Source organism: Suillus fuscotomentosus (assembly GCF_016647785.1).
Source record: "Suillus fuscotomentosus strain FC203 chromosome Unknown F5891scaffold_630, whole genome shotgun sequence".
Lineage (NCBI taxonomy): Eukaryota > Fungi > Basidiomycota > Agaricomycetes > Boletales > Suillaceae > Suillus > Suillus fuscotomentosus.
In genome coordinates, this window is record NW_024540142.1 from 13974 (window position 1) to 15163 (window position 1190).

At 49.3% G+C, this 1190-nt stretch overlaps 1 protein-coding gene across 1 annotated transcript; it reads right to left on the minus strand.

Moving 5' to 3' along the window:
• Positions 1–346: 346 nt before the first annotated feature.
• F5891DRAFT_991348 (uncharacterized protein) lies at positions 347–1069 on the minus strand (the record flags this gene model as incomplete). Its single annotated transcript, XM_041378108.1, has 1 exon — positions 347–1069. One exon carries the CDS (start codon positions 1067–1069, stop codon positions 347–349), a length of 723 nt encoding a protein of 240 aa, XP_041216113.1.
• Positions 1070–1190: the final 121 nt, after the last annotated feature.

The window sequence follows — 1190 nt, forward strand, 5'->3', positions numbered from 1 at the left end:
TCAAAGACATAATGGTAAAGAGGCCAGTCATGAAGCATCATTCTTGTGATACACCTTATCACGGGTTTGTGAAGAATCTTGTGATCTGTATTTCTGATATCAAATCACAGATAATTAACAGGTCACATACTATCTATATGCCGATGGAACTGTGGCAATGGCGGCTGTAGTACATGGCACATCAAATGATTATGAGACTATATATACAGAGTTGGAGACCCATTCAGGCACTCAAGAGATTCCAGGATCCCATTACTACCAGCATCAATTGGGACTAGGATATATGATATGATATGAGGTGGGCACAGGGGTATAACCCGCAGTTGCACCGGTGGCCATGGCAGGTCTAAGTCGTTGAGTTACGCTGTCGTTTGTGCTGTTCATGTTCTATGATCTCGACTTCAGAGTCAGAGTCAGGCGCAGGCGCAGGACGCTTCTTGATGGCAATTGAAGACATGGCTGGATGATTGGTGTATGTGCCGGTCGTGGCTCCAATTTCCACTGCTTTGTCTAGCCCAAAGAAGGAGACTGCGATCTTGAAAGGCCCATACTGACGATCTTGCAGCAAACCCATCAGCTCCCTGTGCTTTGCAGCCAACTCCTCATGTGTGAGCAAGATCCAATCCGTCAATGGGACGCCACCTTTGAAGATGCGAGTGGAGCGTGCCTTTGCGAGGCCCATCCGAACTAAATTGAAGGACCCGATGCCTTTGGCGCTGTTCTTAGCGTTCCATTGATTGGGGAATGCTTTCTTCCTCGCAAAGTAGTCTCGCAATGGGCTCTCTCTCTCATATACCGAGATGATATATGCTGGCACCATCGCGATGAACTGGGGCCTCCATGTGCTTCCCTTTCGCGTCCCTTTGTTGGCCTTCCAAGGAATGCTTCTGATGGCATTTGTGGCAGACCGTTCCCCCTGCATCTTGTCGTTGGAGGGCCTGTCTTTGACGTCCCAGAACATATCGGGAAGCACATGACTGAAATAGATCCCTGCGAGCAAGGCGATCTTGTGGACCGGCTTTTCTCGGTCGAAGTTCGCGAAGACCCACTCGTATATCTCTGTCAGCATAGGGTCTCTGCTACATTCTATCTGCTCCAGGCTAAATTCATCAGGGAGACAGTCGCGTGCGAAGAAATCAGGAAGCGACTGAAGTGTGATTGATTCGACTGCCCATGGGGCTCGAGCATCC